At 31.8% G+C, this 22,734-nt stretch overlaps 4 protein-coding genes across 6 annotated transcripts in view; all 4 read left to right on the top strand.

The window, feature by feature from the left end:
• The first annotated feature begins 2,659 nt into the window (after positions 1–2,659).
• Positions 2,660–3,820, top strand: LOC127241213 (putative F-box protein At1g32420). The gene is made up of 2 exons (XM_051260143.1): positions 2,660–3,254; positions 3,318–3,820. Exons 1-2 carry the CDS (start codon positions 2,660–2,662, stop codon positions 3,818–3,820), a joined length of 1,098 nt encoding a protein of 365 aa, XP_051116100.1.
• A 3,726-nt stretch (positions 3,821–7,546) lies between these two features.
• Positions 7,547–22,734, top strand: part of LOC127241288 (phosphatidylinositol-3-phosphatase myotubularin-1) — a 50,149-nt gene continuing 34,961 nt past the window's right edge. For 2 of the 3 annotated variants that reach the window (XM_051260249.1, XM_051260246.1), the window contains exons 1-2: positions 7,547–7,731; positions 14,496–14,564. In XM_051260249.1, coding sequence (XP_051116206.1) covers positions 7,609–7,731; positions 14,496–14,564 — 192 coding nt within the window. In that variant the 5' untranslated portion in view covers positions 7,547–7,608. The remainder of the gene's footprint in view (positions 7,732–14,495; positions 14,565–22,734) is intronic. The other variant, XM_051260247.1, reaches the window with a different exon arrangement.
• On the top strand, positions 16,421–18,071 carry LOC127241289 (uncharacterized). Its single transcript, XM_051260250.1, has 2 exons — positions 16,421–16,824; positions 17,809–18,071. The coding sequence occupies exons 1-2, from the start codon at positions 16,516–16,518 to the stop codon at positions 17,857–17,859; spliced, it is 360 nt and encodes a 119-aa protein (XP_051116207.1). The 5' UTR covers positions 16,421–16,515; the 3' UTR covers positions 17,860–18,071.
• On the top strand, positions 19,459–22,071 carry LOC127241198 (uncharacterized). The gene is made up of 8 exons (XM_051260127.1): positions 19,459–19,616; positions 19,701–19,829; positions 20,380–20,458; positions 20,562–20,670; positions 20,773–20,840; positions 20,925–21,371; positions 21,454–21,475; positions 21,942–22,071. The coding sequence occupies exons 1-8, from the start codon at positions 19,459–19,461 to the stop codon at positions 21,980–21,982; spliced, it is 1,053 nt and encodes a 350-aa protein (XP_051116084.1). The 3' UTR covers positions 21,983–22,071.

Raw genomic sequence — 22,734 nt, 5'->3', positions numbered from 1 at the left:
TATTAATATTTTAAATTTATAGTACTAATATTATATAATTATATCTGGTTTAAATATATTATTATTCAATATATTAATATTTTTTAATTATTTTTATTTAATATTTAAGTTAAATATTTATTAATGGTTTGTTTGTCAAATATTTTTCTTATATGATTTTCAATATATATATTTTATATTTTTACAAAAATAAACATTCAAAATAAAATATTATTATTATTATTTATTTATTTTAATAACACAATACAATTCTATTTACTTCATATAACAATAATCAAATAAAAATACTAAACAAAAAAACTCTAAGTTTGTTCGGATTATTTTAATTACAATCTAATAAATTATTATTTATATAATTTTTATACAATATATAAATAAAAAAAATATATCTAAACAAAATCAAAATTGTCAGGTATTGAATAAAGGATGTGTTTGTATTGTGAAATAGTTGGAAAGAATTTTTTTTTACGAGGTCTAGAGAATTGTATAGAAATTATAAAAATAATAAATGTCTATATATAGTCAATTAAGATTTTATAGGATTCTATTAGATTTTTTAAAATTCGGCGGTATTCAATTCAAATTTTTAGAAGTATTTTAAAATACAGAGGTATTCAGTTCAAACTTTTGAATTTTGGCCAAAATACCAAATGAAAGTAGATCCGTTTAAGAATCAGGAACTATCAAGAACCCGGCCCATGAGAGTAGCTGGTAAATTGGAACTGGCGCTGATTCATAATCGTAGTGTAACGTGTATCAAGTTTTTTAAAATACGAAGGTATTCAATTCAAACTTTTAAAAATCTTTTAAAATATAGTTGTATTCAACGATTCATATACTTTAAAAGTTTATAAATTTTATTGAATTTTAAAGGAAAGTTATGTATAAATTGTATAGTATGAGATTTCTCATGATAAACAGAGATTTTGATGAATTCTTAAAATATAATATATTATTATTATAATAAGTGATAAATATTATGATAATAATTATTAATATTATTATAATGTCTTAATCAAATAATAATAATTTCAAAAATTAAAATATGATAGCAAATTATTAGCAATTTTTTTGGAAATATATATTTTTAATTAAAAGTTTAAATTAATTATTTTTGCATAAAAAATATCCAAATAAATTTAATTTATATATAGAGGATTTGAACCCGAGTTACTTTAAATCCATTTTATCCTATTGTCATTTCACATTAACTTTATTAAAGTAATAATTCATATATACATAATAAAATTATGCTAAAGTTCTAATCTATTAAAATAAATTAATATATTGAATAATAATATAATAAAATTTAAAAAAGTTAATATATAAAAATAGTACACCCTCCATTCTAAACAAAGTGCAAAATTTGCTTTGACGTCGATTTTTAAGTGAGTAATATTAGATAATTTAGAAATTATGTGATGTAATTGAGATAAATGTATATTTTATTTTATTTTTTTATTAAGATGATGTGCGGTAGAGATTAAGTATAATTAAATATTTTATATTTTGTAAATGTTGCAGGTGCTTTAGACGGAGGGAGTATTATGCTATAATTATTATACATCACTAATTATATACTCCCTCCGTCCCACATACCGTGTCTGCTACACTATAGACACGGTATTTTAGGAGGGGTGTAATTAGTAGATAATTAAGAATGTATTAGTGAAAATAATTATCCTATAAATTAAGATTAAGATAACTAATTAGTTTAACTAAAATTAAAAAAATAAATTAAAAAGTTTAAAATGAGATTAAAGTGTATAATCATTTTCCAAAAAAGGAAAATGACATGGTATGTGGGACGGACAGAAACGGCAACGTGGAGGAAGTATAATATATAATGGGGACGGACAGAAACGGCAACGTGGAGGAAGTATAATATATAATGGTGATGAAGGTAAAGATAACAAGAATAAAGATAAAAATAATAAATAATTTAATATTTTTTTTTCAACTATATTACATTTTTGTACTTTTATTTAATTATTTGAATATTTATTTATCTACAAATGTGTATAATATAAATTATAAAAATCAATAAAAAAATTATTTTACAATCCTATGAAATCTATACAAATTCATAAACAATCCAAATAAATCTATAAAAATCTATTTAAATCAATACATCAAATCCATCCAAATCTACATAAACTTGGTAGAATTTCTAAATCCACAACAATCCATGGATTTTTTAAAATCCAACTGAATCTTGCAAAATTTTAAATAAATACACCTCTAAATCTGTGAAAATATATCTAAATCAATTAATAAATCTATCAAACTCTGAAATTTGTGACTTTCTAAATCCATAAATTTTTTAAAATAAAAAAAATTCAAAAACTTTCAAATAAATACACCCAAAAATAGTCTCAAATATTAAATTAGATTATATTAGATATGTATTTTAATATTAGAATGGATATTTTAGAATCTACAATTGCTATCCTAAACAAACTAACCAAAAAAACTGCGTTTAAATCCAACTAATAATGTGTATCTAAATTAATTCGGGATCATTAACTATATATATATATATATATGTATATATTCATTGAATTGACTTTCATGTAGAATTTGGGCAATTTTTTTTTTTTTTATTATTTATTTATTTTGATATTGTGGGGACGTGCAGCCGAGTGCGCACTTAGTTTTTATGGCGGAACAACTCCATCGTGCATTAGTTCCGTCTGATCTTGTAGAGCTCATTCTCATGCGACTTCCTGTCGAGTCTCTCCTCCGATTTAAATCCGTCTCCAAGTCATGGAATGATACGATCTCCAGCCGGGAATTCGCCCTTGCGCATCTCCACCAATCCAAGAATAATCCATCGTCGTCGTCACATCGAAACATGTTTCTTTCCCAGTCCCTTCGTAATAAAAATATATACAGCCTCTCTAGATTAATGGAAAACAATAAATGGAAGCGATTGCCGAAATACTACTTTCGGCTGAGAAACCAATCTTGCTGCCATGGCCTAATGCTCGCTTATTCGAGGAGCTTTTCTCGAGTAATCATCTGGAATCCATCAGCCAGAAAGTATACAGATTTGGGATTTCCTTTTCAGAATCGCAGGCAAGTCGAGTGCGGCATCGGATTCGATCCATTATCGGATGATTATAAAATAGTCGCCCACGAGCCATTTACAGAACCGTACACCTTGATTCCATCGACGATACGGTACACCGTGTTTGACAATAGAAACCGGCGTTGGAACGAGTTGAAAACTACGGTGATGGCATTAATGAGAGGTGACATCAAAAACATTTCTGTCAACGGCGACATGATCTATATTAACAATTGTGTTTTTCCAGGAGAAATGACCGAAATCGATCGTTACTATATTAAAATAAATTTCTTCAACATAAGGGACGAGAAGTTTTACAAAATTATGTACAAAACAGGGCGAGGATCGAGAACCGGTAGTACTTCTTATTGTCTCGTTGATTGTTCGTCAACTCACTTTTGCATGCTCATTGGAGACGCGTGCCATGACAAATGCCGTGTTGGATGGAAGAAAACTGGCGGCGAATGGACGGAGTTTGATGATCTGTCGATTCCGTGGATGGAATTATGGATGAAGTCTACCGACACTTGGGATCTGAGGAAGGTTTTGCGTCCGGAAAATATGTGCAAGATGTACTTGGCCGACTACGACGATGATAGAGAGCTTATATTCATTATTTGTCACCGCTATAAAACATGTTTTATAATTTATAATTTGACTCAAAAGAAGTGTAGAGTGATTTTAAAGCCGAAATTTATGTCTTCTGAATGTCTTTGGATGGGACATTTAGATAATCTCTTTTTTAGTTAGCATTTATAGCTAGTTTTGATTTTCTTTTTGTTTTTGTTTTTAATGTAATATTAATTTTCTCCGATGATTTTGTCCGTATTTTTTGACACAATATATATTATTTCCTTGGAATAAAAAACAATGTATATTATTTCCTAATAATTTTTATTCGAATTAAATTTGCCACACGACTAATAAGATCTTCTATACATATATAATTATATTGTGTTATTTTATTTTTTTTTATTATAATTTAAATTTTATATATATTAGAAATAAGATAGATTGTGATTTTTTTCTCGTAGTTTTTATTTATTTTTTATTTTTTCCATCTTGTAATATAAATAAAATAAAATAAAATAAAATGTACATTAATTTAAGTAGAAGTACGTATCGTGTATAGATACCCATCGTATTTTTACTTTTTTTTTTTATTCTATTTTATTTTTATAATATTTATATTTATATTTTTATTCTTTATATTTGGTATTATATAAAATTTATTCTTTATACAATGATAGGTATATTGATATATTTTCTAAAAAATTGTAATTTTAAAAATAATTATTTTTAATATAAAATAAATATATATTTTATTTATTGAATTGGAAGAAAAAGAATACCATGTGAAGGAAAGATAATCCCGATTTGAAAGTGTGAAGATATTTTTTATGGGTATTTTCATTGTATGTACTCTAAATAATATGAGTCATGAATAAAGTATCACAAAATTCATATTATAATTTTTATTCGTCATTTGGTCGAACTTACTCCTTCGTTAAGTCTTACGATTCCATACTGGGTGTGTCTTAGATGTTATTATTAGAAAATAAACATATAATCAAATATGTCAGTGGAAGCGGAATTTAAACAAACCTCCAGCCATTACTAAAAATTAAATTTGTTCTTACTCTTCTCCAAGCCAACGGTAGATTGGAACCGTGGGAAGATGGCGTTGCCAAACTCTGGAACTCTTGGAGGATGTTGCCAAATTTTGGAACCCTGTGAAGATGTTGCCAGATCCTGGAACCGACGTTGCCAAACCCTAGTTCTCAAATAGTGATGGTGTATTCTGATTTTCTAAGAGTATTTATAATAAAAAAGAGAAACCGTCCATCACGATTTCTCAAGTATATTTTTAATGTGATAGATTTAATGAGAGAAAAATGGGCCACAATTTAAGATTAGTTTAATTATATAAGATAATTAAAAATAATCAAAATTCAAATATGATTAATTAATTAATTAAACCAACAGATATGTAAAGATTGTGAATACCAACAATTAATCAATAGTAAAATTTATTTTTAACCTAATATATAAAAATAAAAAATATGTTTGATTTGATATTTTTTTTAAGTAAAAAATTATTGATTAGTAAAATATCCCCCAACAAACACATAAAAGTAGTTCTTGCTGTTTTGCATTTTTGAAAAGGTTGGATAACTATTGGCTTTACTTGAAGGGGCATATTGAAAAATGAGTTATATAATTTCTTAAATAGTATTTTAATATAATTTCTTAAAAATATATTTTTATAAAAAAAAATTGGACAGAGTAACTAGTAAATTTGAAATCACAACCAAACAAACTATAAAATAATTATAATTATATAAAATTAACACTACACAACTCAATTTCTGTTGACGTAATTTTTTTTAGATGAATTGATTTTTGGTGTATGACATAGAAAATTGTGTCAAATATATAAAATATACTCCTTCCGTCCCAAATAAGATGCAATATTTGTTTTGGACACAGGTTTTTAGATGGGTAGTATTAAGTAGGATAATTTAGAAATTAGGTGATGTGATTGAGAGAGAAATGTATATTTTATTTTTTTTATTTGGGTGATGTGATGAGATAAAGTGTGGGGTAGAGATTAAGTATAATTAATTATTTCCTATTTTAGAAATGTTGCAGGGTCTTTGGGACATACCAAAAAGGAAATGTTGCACGGTGTTTGAGACGGAGGGAGTATTATTTTAGGTTGAATATTTTATTTTTTGTAATGAGTATTTGAAGTTTTTTTTTTCTTTTTTTTACTTTTTGACTTCTGTAATTTTTTTATATTGTTTATTATTATTTTTAAGAAATCGCAAATGAAAAATAATATTGGAAAAATAAAAGTGTTTTGCTAAAATAATTAATAAAATCCAATATATGAGCTTCTTGATCATTCTTATCAAATATAGCATTGAAGTCATTGGTAATATTTTTAATAACAAATAAACATTATCTTGTATTTACAATTTTTATTTCTTTTCATTTATGGGTACATATGAGAAAAATAAAAATAATTTATTTGTCGAATTTGAATTTTCCTAACTAAACAAATACAAAAAATAAGAATATTTTTATTTCATTATCTATATTTTTGTACCAAATGTACCTGTATTTTTTCAATTTGGATTCGATTTGAAATTTTGAATTTTTTTTTATTTAAATAATATTTGTTTTAATTTTATAAAAATAAAAATATCTTTTGTATGAAAAACTTAAAGTTTGAATAATAAAAATTATTAAAAACTCAAAACGAACAAACATATATACATATATATATTTACATATTTATATCAGATTAAATTATTATTAATTTCATAATTTTTATTATTTAAAACTTCAAATCCAATTTATCAAAATGTCAAAGCAAAATTTTCGAAGGACGGTTTCGATTACGGTTTATAAATCATCAAATACCAGTTTATAAATTGTCAATATCGTTTTATAAACCGTCGATAATGATTTATAAGTCGTCAATATTGTTTTATAAGTTGCCGGTTACGACTTGAACAGCTGACTTTTATATATATATATATATTTAATATGTTTTTCTTTTTCTGGTACAATTTGTCTAAATTTAAATTTTATTTAGATATATATTTAATATTTATTTATTATGTATAAATTTTATAAATAATAGTAATTAATTAGAATGTTACAATATAAAATTTAATAAAATAATAAATTTAGTAAGTAATTAAATAAAAATTTGAATTAAAAAATAAAAATTATAAAGATATTAGTAAATTAGATAATAAGATCAAACATGATTATATAAAAAAAATTACTATAAAATTTTAAAATATAAATATAACAAATAATAATTATAAATTTTTTATATCATTAATAATCATTTAGTTTTATTAATATTATTTTTATTTTTATAAAATTTAATACTAATATATATTAAAATTTTAATTATAAATATATTACTATTATTATTAAAATACACCATTTTGCAACCCTAATTAATACATTTACCGAACCAGTTCTCCTCCTCTTTTCTTTTTTCTCCAATTCTTTCTTTTTTTTTTTCTTTTTTTTTATACATATATTTGATGGCCGAACCAGTCATAAACCACCGGTTCACGGAGCCGAACCGTCGAAATAACGGTTTTTGGTTCGGTTGGTATTCGGTTTAGATTTGAACCGTAACCGACCGGTTCGATAACCAAAGAACCGGCGGTTCGAACCGAATGGGCAACTCATCAGCCCACTTTAGTCCTGCCTTCAATATGGTTTCACTTCCGCAGAAATCTCGGGTTCAGATTTTCTGCGGCCTACTCCACTTATATCTTTGCATCCGCCGAATCTTGACCGTTGGCTGGTGTAGGACCTACATTTGGGGCAAGTTAAATCCAACGGCGGTGATTCATTTGGTGTTCCGGGTCCCGGGAGCTCTCGATTCACACCTCAAAAATCGTTAACTTGGAGAAACTGCGGTACAATTCGTTGCCTATCGGTTTCACCTTTTCTTTTTATTCCCCACCAAAAATTTCAATTGGTCCATTTGTTCATGCAGAAGGATGGATTTGCGGAGAAGTCGGTCCGGCCGGACGACGCTCCGGGAATGGGACGTGCGTTTATCGGAGTCGGAGAAGATCGAGGGCACCGGCAGTTGGGATGCCATTGAGTGGACCAAAGTTGATGTGCGTGATTTTCTCCTAGGGTTTTAAATTTTGTAGAAATGTCAAATGCTTTTTGTTTTTCTGTTAGAATGAATTTTCATTAAGATTTTGGGTTTCGTTTTAATGTGGTGGGCCTTGTAATCGAAATTTAAGACCTAATGCTTGTAGTTTACAACTAATCGAACACATATGAAACAAGAAACATCGAATCTTTTATATACTTTCTTAATCGAAGGAGTTCGGACTCAGTTTACCCAATATTTCAACCGACTAGCAACACTTACACACAACCTCGACCCAAACACTACCGACATCCACAGAAACGCACAATCAGCGCGATTAACAACCTAATCGAAAGAAATCTCAAGATTCTAAGCCTAAATCATCGCGGACAATCAATTACACCACGAACAGCCCATAAACATAGAATCGAGAAATCAAACCGAAGAACAGCTCTAGAACAAGCTGTAACACAATCACGGTGGATGAACTTCAAGTTCCGATGGCCAAACTCGCCGGAATGCACCAGACAGATCGATCGCGTTCGTCGGGAAAGCTAGGGCTCCAGAGAGTGAATATCGCGATGTGAAGGAGTGAGGATTCGTCTGTCTAGTGAACCGGGAAGCGATGTATATATATATCAGACCCCTTGGACCGGTTTGAGGGCGGTCCAGGGCGGTTCAGGCCAACCGAACCCATCCTCCAATTCATCACTCAATCGGGTCGAACCGCGGGCATGGGATCCGGGTTTCGATAGGTCGGGTCGGGTCGGGTCGAAGTGTAATATGCACAAAACATCACAAATCTCCACCTTTTTGGGCATTGGAGAAAGTGCTTCAAGGGTGTCATCCCTGTCCGAGCTCCAACGATTTAGTCTTTTAACCTGCGGACTTATTAACACGGTTAATGTTCTCAAGTTTTAAAACAACTATAAAAAACAACTCAGCTTCACAACTAACAAAAACAGCTACATGATTAAATATATCATGCTGAAAACAGAATTTTAAACAACAAAAGATACAAACCTTCAAGTTTTAAAGATTCTCCTAATCAAAAGTATCTATATAAACTGTTTTCTTACACAAATTGAATTTTGTTATTGATAAAACTTTTGTTCCCATGTCCGCAGGATTATACTCAGAAGGTATTTTTTCTAGTTTTAAAAAACCCTTAGACACTATATCACGAATGAAATGAAACCTAACATCTATATGTTTCGTTCGATCATGAAAGACTGGGTTTTTACAAAGCTGAATTCCGGATTGACTATCTGAAAAAACTGTTACTTCATTTTTCAAGTAGCCTATTTCATTTAATAAACCTTTTAACCACATACCTTCCTTCAATGCTTCAGTTATGGCCACATATTCCGATTCTGTCGTAGAGAGGGCAACAATATGTTGTAGTTGGGATTTCCAACTAACACAAGAATCACACAAAGTAAAGATATACGACGTAGTAGACTTCCTAGAGTCTCTATCATTCGCATAGTTAGAATCCACATAGCCATTCAGTTTTAACTCATTAGTGTGTTTACCAAATACTAGACCAACTTCAATAGTATCAACTAAGTATTTAAACACACACTTTAATGCACTCCAGTGTTCAACACCCGGGTTAGCCATGTATCTACTCAAACAACTAATAGAATATGTTAAATCAGGCCTAGTGCACACCATCAGGTACATAATAGAACCTACAGCGCTAGTATAAGGCACATTCAGCATGTATTTCACATCAGTTTCAGATTTTGGGCATTGCTCTTTAGATAAAATAAAATTAGAAGTGAGGGGGACAGCAGAAGGTTTAGCATCAGCCATACAGAATTTATTCAAAATTTTCTTAATGTATGAAGACTGATTTAAAAACAGCATGTTATCTTTTCTTTTCCTAAGTATATTCATACCAAGAATTACCTTTGCATCTCCTAGGTATTTCATATCAAACTTCTTGCTTAAACAATCTTTTACATGATTAATTGTTTCCAAACTAGGACACATAATCAACATATCATCAACATATAATAGCAAGAATATGGGATGCTCACATGCTATTTTAAAATACAAACAATGATCAAAATTGCTTCTATTAAATTTCAAAGATTTCATGCATTCATCAAACTTTATGTTCCATTGCCTAGGGGACTGTTTCAGTCCATAAAGGGATTTTTTTAAAAGACACACATGATTAGGATTAGTTTTATCAAAGAAGCCTTCCGGCTGTTTCATGTAAATCCTTTCATACAAATCACCATGTAAAAATGCAGTTTTTACATCTAATTGTTTCAATTCCCAATTAAAATAGGCAACCAAAGTAAGCATGAGTCTTATAGTAGAATATTTAACAACAGGAGCAAAAATTTCATTGTAATCTATTCCCTCCTTTTGTGTAAACCCCTTAGCAACTAATCTTGCTTTAAATCTAACTCCATTTTCATCTTGTTTTACTTTGTACAGCCATTTACAATCAACAACAGAACTGTTAGCTAACTTTGGCACCAAAATCCAGGTTTTATTCTCCTTTAATGACTTCATTTCTTCATTCATTGCATTAACCCACTCATTTCTTTGTTTTGATTTCATAGCTTCACTATATGACCTTGGTTCATTACCATCTAATGATTCAAACACATTATAAGCTAAGGAGATAACATCAACATCAAAATCATCTAACCTAGGGGGTTGTCTTACATTTCGCCTAACTCTATCCCTAGCAAGTTGATAATTTTCCAGATTTTGATCAATATTTTCAGCAATACCAGATTCCATTCTCTCATCAACATCATCAGAACTGATCTCCAGACCAGTCTCTGAATTTCCAGAATTAAAATCTGGATCAGAACTGGTTGTTCTGGTATCAGTTCTATTTGAGGCACTGTGATCAAGTAATTCAGCCTCTAAATTGGCTAAATTATAATGATTTTGCTCCACCTCATTTTGAGTATCATTAGACTCATTAACAGCAGTATTTTCATCATTTAAAGTCTGATTTTGCTTCAAACAGGGCATTTCATTCTCATTAAATGCTACATCTCGACTAACAAAAGTTTTGAAACCTGGTTTAGTGTTTAACCATAGCCTATATCCCTTAACACCCTCGGGATACCCTAGGAACACACACTTCTCAGCCCTAGGTTCAAGTTTATCATTGAAAACACGTATAAAAGCAGAACAGCCAAATACTTTCAGGTTTGAAAAATCAATTCTCTTTCCACTCCACCTAAATTCAGGACATTCACCTTTCAAAGGCACTGAAGGTGATCTGTTAATTAAATAGGCTGCTGTAAGAACAGCCTCACCCCAAAAGCTCTTGGATAAACCCGAGGAAGCAAGCAAGCTTCGAACTCTTTCTAATAGAGTTCGGTTCATCCTCTCAGCCACCCCATTTTGTTGAGGTGTATAAGGGGCTGTTTTATGTCGCTTTATTCCATTTTCAATGCAAAAGCTATCAAACCAAGTATTGCAATATTCTAAGCCATTGTCAGTTCTCAAACACTTAATCTTCTTACCCGTTTGATTTTCAATAGAAATTTTCCAATTTTTAAAAATTTCAAACACATCAGACTTTTGTTTCATTAAAAATACCCAAACTTTCCTTGAAAAATCATCAATTATAGTCAAAAAATATCTTCTACCACCATGTGTGGGTTCACTAGCTGGTCCCCACACATCTGAGTGAAGATATTCAAGGATATCTTTTGAAAAAATCCTACTTTCAGTAGGTTTTTGAGGAAAAGTAACTCTATGATGCTTTCCATATATGCAATTGTCACAAAATGGCACATTTGAGAAATTTCCAGCACCTAAACAACCAGTTTTATGCAGAATCTCCAATCCTCTATTACTTAAATGACCTAATCTCCTATGCCACAACTCAGTGCTGTCATGGACAACATTCACACAAGCATCAGATTCACAAATAGGCACAGCAGACACAATATAGAGATTATTTCTCAAATCAGCCTTGAAAACTACTAAAGAACCCTTAGTTATTTTCATAAAATCCATTCCCCATTTTCCTTCTAGTCCTAAAGAAGACAAACCAGCACAAGAAAGCAAGTTATTTGACAGATTAGGGACATGTCTCACATTGCACAGCTTTAAAACATTTCCAGATTTAAATTTCAGCACAACAGTCCCTATTCCTTTAACACTGCAAACCTTATTATCAGCCATAGTCACATTACAGTTTAAAAGAGTTTTATAATCACTGAAAAATTCCTTAAAAGGAGTCATGTGATAGGTGCAAGCTGAATCTAATAACCATTCATTCTTATTAAAAGCAGTCACATTGGAACATTCAGCAGTAACAGCAAACACTTCACCTAAGCTATCATCATGAGAAATCAAATTTACTTGTTCATTTGAAGAGGTATTAATAGTGGGTGTTCCATTTCTAAAGTTATTGTTGTTGTTATTCAAGTTTCTATTCTTCTTAGGACAATTCCTAATGAAATGTGAAGTGTCACCACAATTAAAACACCGTTTAACATACTTTGAAGGGGTTTGAGATCTATTCCTAGACTTACTCCTAGACTTCTTCTTATATTGACTATTGTAGGAGTTATTCCATTGCTTATTGTTATTTGAAAAAGAGCCATTTTTATTCGGTCTAAAGGGAGATCTACCCCTAACATGCATCACCTCACCATGTGATTGTTTATTAGCTTTACTTAGTTTCAAATCCACTTCTTTACTTTTTAGACCATTTACCACAACATCTAGAGTAATTACATCCCTACCATATTTTATAGCTGATTTTACATCTGAATATGTACTAGGGATTGCATTTAACATAACAATAGAGCTGTAGTCATCTATGTTTTTATCCCCTGTAAGTTTTATATCTTGAATTAACTTTGAAAAAACATCTAAATTTTCATCTATTGTCTTTGAAAGATCTAATTTGAAACTAAAGAACTGTTCTAACAAATGTATCCTATTTGGAAGTGAAGTTTCAGTATACATGTTATTTAATTTGTCCCACAAATCCTCAGCTGAACCATAAGTACCTATTTTTCTAATTACATGGTCAGCTAGGTTTAAAATAATGCACGAAGATGCAAGTTCATCAAGTTCAAACCTTTCTTCAAGAGAAAGGTCTGTTGCTTGATCAGGTTCAACTGCTTTTATCAATCTTTGAGTTACAAGAACACTTCTCATCTTTTGTTTCCAAATTGCAAAATCAGATTTTCCATCAAAAGGTTGTATATTAAAAAATGCTTGACTAGCCATGAATTTTAAAATGAAGAGAAAACCAATCTGTTTTAAGAAAAAGACACAAGAACAGGCCAAATTTCACAAAAAAAAAGCTACTGGTCCTTAGAACAGATTCACTGAATCGCTTTAAAAACAGATTTATTGTTTATAAAATCTCAACAAAAATATCCACCAGATAAGAATGCTCCAGAACAGAGAAAACTGAATAGTAACTAATCCAATGGTTAGTTTCTTGAGAAAACTAACTTAGGAGCAGTTAATATTTCATAACACACAACCAGCTTTGCACAAACTGCTCTAACTAACACTTTAACTGTCACAATAACCTCAAACAGCCACACTTATCACAGAAACAGCCACTTAGCACAAAAACAGCCACTTAACAAACTCAAATCGCCACACTTAGTCACCCCAAAACTGAAATCTCACAAAAATATGTAACAGGGTTAGGAATGTTACCCACTCCAAGCTCCGCAACTATTCTTTGACTTTCTTTTCGTAATTCAAGGCCTCCAACCTGTAAAATCCTTCCAACTGCGCACTTAATACACAAATTAGTAAAGTTTGGATGAATCAATCAACAAGGAACTACCCAAATCAACCAAACAAGGATGATTTCAAGTCCTAATCTCCTACAGGCCTATCTTAGTCCTTAATCAAGGAGATCTAAACTTTACAGAAGTGAAAACACCATAAAAATTCAGTTTTCACTTCGACAGAACAGTAAACAACCAAGACTTCGAAAACCTTGAAATTATTTACACAAAACCTTCGGATTTTACAGAGAGAACTAGGTGTTCACTCCAGGAACTCGAAAATCACGATTCCAGTAAACTAGCAAGCCCTAACTAGCTCTGATACCACTTGTAATCGAAATTTAAGACCTAATGCTTGTAGTTTACAACTAATCGAACACATATGAAACAAGAAACATCGAATCTTTTATATACTTTCTTAATCGAAGGAGTTCGGACTCAGTTTACCCAATATTTCAACCGACTAGCAACACTTACACACAACCTCGACCCAAACACTACCGACATCCACAGAAACGCACAATCAGCGCGATTAACAACCTAATCGAAAGAAATCTCAAGATTCTAAGCCTAAATCATCGCGGACAATCAATTACACCACGAACAGCCCATAAACATAGAATCGAGAAATCAAACCGAAGAACAGCTCTAGAACAAGCTGTAACACAATCACGGTGGATGAACTTCAAGTTCCGATGGCCAAACTCGCCGGAATGCACCAGACAGATCGATCGCGTTCGTCGGGAAAGCTAGGGCTCCAGAGAGTGAATATCGCGATGTGAAGGAGTGAGGATTCGTCTGTCTAGTGAACCGGGAAGCGATGTATATATATATCAGACCCCTTGGACCGGTTTGAGGGCGGTCCAGGGCGGTTCAGGCCAACCGAACCCATCCTCCAATTCATCACTCAATCGGGTCGAACCGCGGGCACGGGATCCGGGTTTCGATAGGTCGGGTCGGGTCGAAGTGTAATATGCACAAAACATCACAGGCCTTTTGATTATATATGTATATGTGATTTCTTTGGCAGCCTGTTTCGAGGTCTATTCCAAGTGCTCTGCAACAATTTTTGATTGAAGCGGAGCAAGTTATAGTAGAGGTAATGCCTTTACTTTGAATGATTATTTTAATAATGTATGGAATGATCGAATGCTCTGATTTTACCAAATCTGAAGAGTTTAAATTTAATTCTGGATCATTGGATATCTAGCATATACAAAACTCTAGATGCTCCAAGAGAAATTTTTTATAGTGCCCTTCCTTCCTTACCTGATTTTTTTTTTTTGTGTGATAATTTTCTGTTATGAAGTGTAAGCTAGTCTTTATGCTTCAATCTTTCTGTTATTCATTCTGAGCCATACTTGTTTCTGCTCGAATAATCTTGAAACAATATTGAGAGGCAGTTACTCATAGTAGGAAAATCTTTTTACAGAGTGATGGATCTAGAAACATTATAGGACTTGGAACAATTCCATTGGCAACAATTGAGAAGTTCAGCAAAATTGTAAGTTGAGCAGTGTTTTATGTTTCTTCATAGCTATACTTTGTTAATCTTTATATTCTTGCTTCAAGATGCCACTAGTCTTTTTGTGTTTTTATTTGCGCCAAAACAACCTGTTTGCTTCTGAAAACATTTTGAGACTTTGCTTTCTTTGATCAAGTGCACCTGCAATCTGGCGATTTCGTTGCTTGTCCTTAATTGATATAGACGATATTACCTCTTTATTTGCCAATTCTCTTAAATCAGGGTGTGTTTGGATGTGTTTTGGAAGGTTCTAGGTTTGAAGTTTTTTTTAATGGAAAATAGGTTTTAAAAATGATGTTTTGTTTGGACATGCTTTGGAAAAATGATAAATAGTTTGTGTTGTAAGATGGGTAATAAATGATTTAACAAGTGTGAGTATAATGAATCAGATTTGTTAGTTATTGAAAATAAGCCATATTACAAAAATCCAAGCTTACAAGGCAAGTTAGTTGCGAAAGGATACACAGACACAGACATATGGAGTAGATTATCAAGAAACGTTTGCTCCAACGGCAAAGATGGAGTAATAAAGGTAAATAGTTTTTAAAGGTAATTTGGTTGAGGGAATCCAGTTAATAAATAGTTTTCAAAAGTAATAAATAGTCTTTAATTTTACTGGATTTAATGAAGTAATTATAGGACAAAATTACAGGATTTGGTTGACTGATCTGATCTCTTGGGAAAAAGTTTGATTTGAATTTAGTATTAAAATAATGTTTGATGAAATATTTTGTGAAAGTAAAAAGTGTATTTTTTTAGAAAACGCAGAGACTAAATAGTAAAAAACTGAGGGTTTGAGGCTAAAGAAACACACCCGTATTTGCCTTGTTTAAGCATAACATCGTACTCTTCCGTCTCTGCTATCATGTTCGCTGAGTATAATTAGTAAATAAATTTAAATTAGATAACTAATTAGTCTAATTAAAATTAAAAAATTGTAAATTAAAAATTTTAAAATTAAATCAAAATGTATAATTAATAGATGGAGGGACAAATTATAAATTTAAAATATTAAAATAAAATTAAAATATATAATTAATAAGTGAAAAAAGTAAAATAGAAAAGTGAACATAATAAGTGGCACTAAAAAATATTAATATAAATACATATATAGTGCGTTTATTTGAAGGATTATATTATAATACATATATTATTTTTATGAATTAAATAATAATGAGACTAACTAATACTATGATCTTCACTTTATTTGATTAAATATAAAATAACATAAATTTTAGTATAAATATTATTTGAATAAATTAATCTTATCTATCTAGTTAGTATTAATTATTTTTAATTAACATATTAATATAGCAGACTTTAGTATATAAAATAATATTATATTATTATATTTTTTAAAAGTATATAATAATAATAATATTTAAAAATTAATATTTAAAGTAGAATAGCGTTGGATAAATCTACAAACTTCTGTACTTTAGTCTTCACTTTTTCACTTTTCTTTCTTTCTCCTAACCCACAGCGACTCTATCGTCTTCCTCCGCCGCTCCACCGCCGCTGAAGAATGCCTCAAATGGAAGAATCCGAGGAGGAGAAGAACAATCCTATCATAATTTTCTTCACCAATTTGCTTTATAGAATCAAGCTGCCGTTTCCACCGAAGAACACTGCCAGCGAGAAGGATGAGCCAGCCGTCGCTTCTGTTCGCGCGGAGGAGCCTCTTATTGTAAAGTCTCCGGCGGCGGAGGAGGAGGATGAGAGAGGAAAGCCTGGCGTGGTGGCTTTTCCGAGGCGGAGCTTTGTTCCGTTGAAGCTGGAGGAGGCGGACGCTGAGGCGGCTGAGCGGAGTACTAATCCGGCGGTTCTTTGGCAGGTATTTATGTGTGATTAATGAATCTGTTATTGCATTGGTTTTAGGTTTTGGTGTGTAACTCGATTTTGATTCGGTTGCGGAAAGGATGATTGATTGGGCGATTGTGGTTGGTGACTGATTGTGTTTGAATTGAGATTATTTGATTGCGACATATGCGGTGTGATTTGATGTAGATAATTCGATTATCTTCAAGCCGTACAAGATGCATTTTCTATGGCTGTGTATCTTTTTAGGTTAAAATTATCTTTACTCTGAATCTATTCCACGATTCTTTTGTGCACAAAAACGGATTATCTTCAACTATATATGCCTGAATCTGACTGTGGTGCGAAATTTAGTTGATCTTGATTTTGTTTATTATGTTGCTTTACTTTCTCATAATCTGAAGCACAATTGCAGTGGGGCTATTAGTTTGTATCAATCAGATCCTATTTGTTGGCTTAGAAATACCTTTTTGTATTCATAGTATGGATTTTAACAAATTTCTTTTCATTTTAATAAATATTTGAAAAAAAAGAGAGTCATATAAGGAATTTGATGGCACTAAATTATCACTTCTTGTTGGAAAAAGTGTTTGTGAAGTAGTGATTGACTTAAGACTTTAACATTGATAGTATCAAATTGGTGTTAGCTGGGAATGGATTACAAACTTTGGAAAGATAAAGATAATTAATGAATGGTAGTCAATTGTCAGGGTTAGTATAACTGAATAATGTATATATATATATATATATCACTTCGGTTAGGTGCGGATTGGGGATTTATCGGTACCATATTGATTGCTCCAATTAGTACATGAAAATACTATAGATAGCATATGAAAAACAGGCCTCATCCTGTTGTTTTAAATTTCCATTTTGAATCTTCTGAGTGTTTCGGTTAATGTAACAGGTCATGATCTATGTCTTAAAAGAAGGTTTCTTGATTATCTCAAACACTTATGCAACTTGCCTTGCTCACTACCTACTCTGTTCTGTTCTGCAGGTCCTAAGCATTCAGCAGATCTACAGAATCAGCACAATGTCTTGGGGATGACAAAAACGCCACAAAAAGCTTATCGCCGCATCTAAATCTTTGTCAATTCTCATCATACCATCAGATACATTTCCGGCATTGGCCTTCCAAAAGATTATCTAACCATTTCACATGTGGCTGATGTGATTTTTCTTATTAACTTTCTGAAAGTGCTGCAATGTATTTTTTGGATAAGATCTTCAATGCATCAATTGACTTTTGTGTAGATACAAAATGCTTGTTATTTGCTAATATTGTATGCTATGTTACAAAACTAGACGTCCAACTAGATATTACATAGTATTCGGATATTCTCTTAATGACAAATAGCAAAGATCCGTCGTGCATTATATCTAAAGACCTTCACAGGATTACAAAACCATACCAAAAATGATGACATTCCATCAGATGAAATGGCTGGCTGTCTCTCGACTATCTAAAAATAGTTCATTTAAGAGAATTTGGACTTGAGAATATATATATATATATATATATACAAAAACATGCAACATTAAGGCATAAGTTGGAAAATACCATATTTAGACACATCTCAGATTGAGAAGAACTGGCAGATGATTCTGATCTGTCACAGAAGACAAGACCCCTTTTTTACATATCAGCATTGCTGAATTAAAATTACACACTATCCTCTTCCTTTTAAAAGTATTAGTCCATTATCATTATTAAATTTTAAATTTTAATTTATATTTTATATTTTTTATTATTATCCAATTCAAATTTTATTTTTAAGATTAAATTTAAAAATCTAATATTATTTCTCTCTTTTATTTTTTTTTTCTTATATATATATATATATATTTATCTCTTCTTCTTAATCACAAAGCGCTGCATGTTTAGAAATTCAATCTGTCCTCTACACCTTTTCCCTTTCACGTCCTTGCCGCGCAACGCCAACCCACTCAGACCAAAACTCACTTCTCCCTCTTTCTCTATTTTCTCTTTCATTTTTTCTCACTATTCAAGCCTTCAGACGAAGCGCCCTCAGTTCGATTTCCATTTTTTTGTTCAGAGTCAACACCATGAAGCACTCTCAGTTCGATTTCCATTTTTTTTCTTCGGAGTCAACACCATCATCAGACCGTTCAACTTCTTGTCTAGCCAACGCTAATATCAGTGATATCATTTTAAAAATATATTTAATCGTGTATTTATAGGGCCTAAAATTTATTTTTGCTCAGGGCCCCAAAAAAGATCGAGACGTCTCTGTAACTCTATTCGCTATAGCATTTTCCCGAGGCCTTGCATCAGCAATATATAACTCTTTCCTACAAGTGAACAACTTATTCAATCAAAAGTTTTTTTGTTTTTCTTTTTTTTTTTTAAAAAAAAATTATTTTATTTTTTCAATGTAATTGCAACCATATTACTAAAAACCTCAATCATGAAGATTCGCTTACACTTAGTAAGCATGATAGAGATCACGCGTTCCGCAGTTACAAACATATTCCCGCCATTTTCTTTCTGCCTCACCACAAACACACTAAGCAGTGTTATATTGAAATATAAATACGCAAATTTACGCAACTCACTAATCTGTTAAGCAGTTTCTCCCCTTCTCTTCTCTGTTAAGCAGTTAGATGACTTGACGACCAAACAACCATGAATGCGCAGGAACCTCGCGTCCAAGTTGTGAAGGCCGCCAACAACAACAACAACAACGGCAGTAATATCTGTAGCATCTTATCGCGCAGAGAATTGTCGTCCAGAGCACCCAAAAGTTTTTTGAGGAGGAACTGCAATGCTGCTATTGGATCATGGTATATGCAATTAATGCTTTATTCATTGTTGTAGACGTGTGTAAAGTAGTTTGTATGCATATTTATATCTATATAAATTCACAGGGCAGAGGGCATGTCCCTCAGGAATTTATCGAGCTCATTCTGCAGTCTAGAGCCTCCACCCGAAGTACAAGTAAAGAAAGTGAAGTCGACAACCTTCAATGCTGATGGAACAATGCTTGCGGCGAATCTGTTAGTTTATTATTTTCTCTTCGTGTGCATTTGGAAAATTCAATTTAGCTTGCCAAAACTGTTAGATCTATCATGCTATTAATATATAAGTTGTCTATATATCATCTCATGAATTTATCAAACTAGAAATATCATAGGCTCAGTCAATAGCTTGCTGCTAATATGGTTGTTTATATTCTCTCTGTTTGCATGTGCATAATTCAATTTAGCTTGCCAAAATTGTTACATCTGTGACGCTGTTGATATATAACCTGTCTATACCTCATCTCATGAATTTATTAAGTTCGCACAAAAGCCTTCGGTGCAGATGGAAAAATGCTTAATCTGTTAGTTTATTTTCTCTTTGTGTGCATGTGCATAATAGCTAAAACTGTTACATATATCATGCTATTAATATAGGCTGTCTATACCTCATCTCATGAAGTCAATAGCCTTCAATGCATATGAAAAAATTGCTTGCTACTAATCTGTTAGTTTATTTTCTCTTCGTGTCCATGTGAATTAATTTGCTAAAACTGTTACATCTATGATGCTATTAATACTTACACAGAGTATATGGTACGAAGTTAATTGATACTCAAACTGAAAGATGCATACAGTTGGCTGATTCTATACATGTAATTTGGCCGGTAAGCTGTCTATTGATTAGGTTCATTCAACTGTCATAAGCTATATATCATCTTTTAGAATTCAATGTATAAACTGTTCATCTAACTATTGGGGCTTCTGTAGGCTAACTTCCATCCGATTGATCGTGATGTTCTTACAAACAGAACAATGATGGCACAAGTATCAGTGTGGAATGTAAACACTTCAGCCTATATTAGAATGCGTGAATTTGGTAATTTCAAATTTTATATTGTTCAATACATTTATTTATTTATCTATTAAAAAAACACTTTGTTAATGCAGTTTTTCTTTAATTTTTCTTGCCACTTTGTAGATACGATTCCAAGATTTTTATCCTTCCATGCCCAAAAAGAAATCTTAGCAGTAGGCACTGAAGATGAGGTTAGCATTCAGAGAAAAACAAATATTATTAACCTTGTTTGATATTATGAAAGCTTCTATGAGCTAACTTTTTGTATGCAACAGATTTTTATATGGCAATATAGAGAGGGATTGGAAGAAGAAGATGGAGAGGCAGTGGATGAGGAAGAAGAAGATGCAGAGGAAGTGGATGAGGAAGAAGAATATGGAGAAGATGGAGAGGAAATGGATGAGGAAGAAGGAGATGCAGAGGAAGTGGATGAGGAACAAGAATATGCAGAGGAAATGGATGAGGAAGAAGAAGATGCAGAGGAAGTGGATGAGGAAGAAGAAGATGGAGAATATGGAGAGGAAATGGATGAGGAAGAAGAAGATGGAGAGGAAATGTATGAGGAAGAAGAATATGCAGAGGAAGTGGATGAGGAAGAAGAAGATGCAGAGGAAGAAGATGATGCAGAGGAAGTGGAACAAAATCCTATCCTAAGGACCAATGATACTCTCCGCTTGGTCTGTTTTCATCCTTGTGTTGCACGATGTCTTCTGACGGCTGAGGTTCTGTTTTGTGCAGTTATTTTTTTATTTTTTATTTTTACATTATTCTCAATATATAATTTTTATAGTGATTGTCTTTCAGGAGTGCATCTTTGGTAATTCAGGTATCCAATATGCCAAAACAGCATGCTTGCTTTACATCCCTCCAACTCTAGATTTGTCGGATGCACGGCCTAGTGAATCGCCAACTCCGTATGCTAATGCATGGATTGGAAAAGGCTTAACTGATATTAGAATATGGCACTATAATCTCAATAATCCATACAAACATCTTAGACGTGCCGACTGCTACTTAACAATTCCCAATGTTGTAGTTCGTAGGTACGTAAAATTGTCTACTGTTTGCTCTTCTGGAATTGGTTGGTTTCATTGATGGATATTAACATGATTCCCAATGGAAATTGGCATATGTTTTCATGAAAATTTTAGACCGTCTTTATTAGGTTGTAAAAAATTACATTTTACATGATTAACCAGGAGATTGCCTTTAATATTAAGATTATTATCATTTTTCCTTCTCTCTCATAGACGAATGACATCAAATGCTGACATATGATATTATTTTTCTAGTGAAATGGGTGCTCATTGTTCTCCATGCGGAAGATATTTAGCGGTTTGTTTAGCATGTAAACTAAGACATGATGATTGTGGCGCCTCAACTTCAACAACTAAACAAGAGAGATCCTCATCCAAAAAATTTGTATTTGAATTAAGAATATATTCTCTTGAAGAGACTACGTAAGTCTTGTGTTTTCTTGCACGCTACAAGTTTACCCAATTCTAATATTTATTTTTAAGCTGATGTTTGTTTTCCTTTTTATAGCTTCGGTTCTATTTTGATGTCTCGTATGATCTTGGCACCACAATGCTTGACTTCAATACAGGTTAGTAGTGTTATCTAATTTGGTGTTTCAATATTTCTGATTCATCGATTTGAATGTCGAAATACTTATCATTTTATAATTTATTTTTATTTTCATTTGGCACCTTTCTAGTTCTCGCCTACCTCAGAACACTTACTGTTAGCTTATGGCATTCAGCACGATTCACTTCTCAGACGCACTCGAATTGAGAGAGGGGTGAAAGTATTGAGTTATATAATTCTAGAGGTGAGAATTATGTGTAGAATCACATTTTTTGTTGTGCATACTTTGGCGAGCTGTTGTTTTCACTTATGATTTACTAAAATTGAGATATTTTGGCAACTCCAATTCATCATGTCATTTTGTCTGTGTGTAGTGTGAGAAAGCTCAAATTGCAATATTTGGTTGAATTCCACTTTAAGACCTACTGGCATAAAGGATTTTAGGATACACAAAGTCTTATATGTCTATATCTTGTGTATTCAGATAAAATATACCAG

Source organism: Andrographis paniculata, unplaced genomic scaffold (assembly GCF_009805555.1).
Source record: "Andrographis paniculata isolate CXL003 unplaced genomic scaffold, ASM980555v1 Contig82END, whole genome shotgun sequence".
NCBI classification, from domain to species: domain Eukaryota; kingdom Viridiplantae; phylum Streptophyta; class Magnoliopsida; order Lamiales; family Acanthaceae; genus Andrographis; species Andrographis paniculata.
The sequence above is the reverse complement of the archived record's forward strand: the minus strand, read 5'-3'. Positions and strand labels throughout refer to the sequence as shown.